We start from the raw sequence: 2193 nt of genomic DNA on the forward strand, positions 1-2193 counted from the left end.
TCTTTTTTAGCCCTGACGAAGCCCTGCAACGTGGGCCGAAACGTTGGCTCAATAAAATAGTATAATTATCTACTATTTGTGTTTTGTTTTTTTTACCGCACCCGGACCATATTCCATTCATTTTATGATATTGTTCTAATATCTAGGAATCTTATTCAACGTTTTATTTTAAATTACATTTTAACAATATAAAAATCATTAGTAAAAACAGCTTTATGAAAAAAAATATATTCAAAATAAAATCACAGGGGAAAGGATACTAAATTATTCGTAGCATGTGATGCTCAGACTATCGCGTTCGATATCTTCATTTTATTTCTTTTATCTTTATCTCCAAACATTTCCTCTTGAATTTGGTATAAGCTTTTTCCTTTTGTCTCAATAAGGACGAATGTAGAAAAGAAGAAAGCAGCGACGCATAGACAAGTGAAGATCCAGTATGATGTAGCTGGTCCAAGAGCGTCGTTGATCGGAAGAAAAGCTTTAGTAACAGCGAAAGCACATAACCATTTGAAACTAGCAACTACACCCAACCCGACGCCCTTCACTTCTGGAGGCATTATTTCACCGGAAATCAACCACGGGATGGGTCCGAAACCGATACTATATGTAACAATGAAGAGAACAACGGCAACGACTGGAATGGAACCGAATTGGGTTTGTCCAGCATTCTCCTTCTCATAGAAGTAGTAGCCCAGGACGGCCAAACAGAGAGCCATCACCGAGGAGGAGACCTGGAGAAGGATCTTACGACCCGTGTAATCGATGAGGGCCGTAGACCATAGTGTGGCCAGCACCTGGGCCACTCCGGCGACGATTGTGGATAAAGCCGGGTCTAGGGCACTGTCTGCCTCCTCGAAGACACTCTCCATGAAGAAAACAACGGCGTTTATGCCGGTCATTTGTTGGAGGAACATTAGAGTGAGGGAGACCAGTAATGCAAGGATACTAGATCTCTTCGAAAGCTCTTTGAAGAAGGGCTTCTTCTCTGCTTTCTTCGAATTGATGTCTTTCTCCATTGCTTCTAGTTCTTTATGGACGTTGTAACGTTTTCCTCGGAGGAAAATAAGTGCGTCTTCGGCTTCACACCTACGACCCTTCTGCATGAGGTACATAGGGCTCTCCGGGGCCTTGAAAAAGAGGATTAAGAAGATGATGTTCAGAGCTCCGCAAAATAATGGCAATTCCGTGTAAGGTACCATAACAGCAATTACGTAGGCATATAGTACTCCAGTAACTGTCATGGACTGGAACAGGGATCCCAGTCTGCCTGAAAATGCGTAAGTGATGCGTAAAGTTATTCATAAAACTTAATTGTTTTTAAGTTATAATATTGCATAATAAGTTTTAAAAAGCATATCAAAGTATACGTGGAGTCATTTCACTCTAAAACTTTTTTTAATTTATTTACGAACGTTTTTATAGTTCAACTTTTTATAATAGATTTTTTTCATTGTTATAGCAATATATTCAAGCCAGAGCAGAAACGCTGAAATTTATTCCGTCGCACAGACGGACGAGAAAACTCAGATATTTTAGCAAATGATGAAAGTTTAAATAATATTCCTTTAGTGATCACGTATGATTTTTTTGTACAAAATAATACTTTTATACAAGATATTCTATACATATTCTAGTATATTATTTATAAAACTTTTTTTTTTAATTTATTTCATGTGATTTACAACTGTACAAATAATAAATACAATAAGTAAATATGTTGTATGTTTCATATACACTTGAAATTTTTAGGAAGGAACCACCCATTGGTGGAACTTCAAGCATTAATTTAAATTAGAAGGTCCCGTGGCCATCTTATTTTCAGACGCCTCGGAGGATTATCAGGGATTGTTAAGAATTAATGGGTTAGGATGGGTAAGGAGTTTAGAATGAAAAGACGCATATCTGTTTTGGGCCAAATCTGCAACGAATGGGATGTTAAGGTCTTTTGGGTGAGTTTATTTGTTCTTTTCTCAGTCCGCCGGTGTTCCTCAAGGTAGTATCTTAGGTCCCATTCTTTATACGGTATACACAGCTGATATCCCAACCCACCCTAACACAGTCCTAACAACATACGCTGATGACACATGTATACTTTCTGTAAACAACGACCCAACTAATGCATCACAAACACTACAGGCACACATAACATCTGTTGAAGAATGGTGTAAAAACTGGAGAATCAAAATAAAT

The 2193-nt window shown here is 37.9% G+C and overlaps 1 protein-coding gene across 1 annotated transcript in view; it reads right to left on the reverse strand.

Moving 5' to 3' along the window:
- Nucleotides 1-263: 263 nt before the first annotated feature.
- The window catches only part of LOC106683230 (facilitated trehalose transporter Tret1), an 11248-nt gene continuing 9318 nt past the window's right edge, over nucleotides 264-2193 (reverse strand). Inside the window, exon 3 of the mRNA XM_067047165.1 lies at nucleotides 264-1270. Coding sequence (XP_066903266.1) covers nucleotides 285-1270 — 986 coding nt within the window. The 3' untranslated portion in view covers nucleotides 264-284. The remainder of the gene's footprint in view (nucleotides 1271-2193) is intronic.

This window comes from Halyomorpha halys, unplaced genomic scaffold (assembly GCF_000696795.3).
Source record: "Halyomorpha halys isolate HHAL.00 unplaced genomic scaffold, Hhal_1.1 Scaffold474.1, whole genome shotgun sequence".
In the NCBI taxonomy this organism is placed as follows: Eukaryota; Metazoa; Arthropoda; class Insecta; order Hemiptera; family Pentatomidae; genus Halyomorpha; species Halyomorpha halys.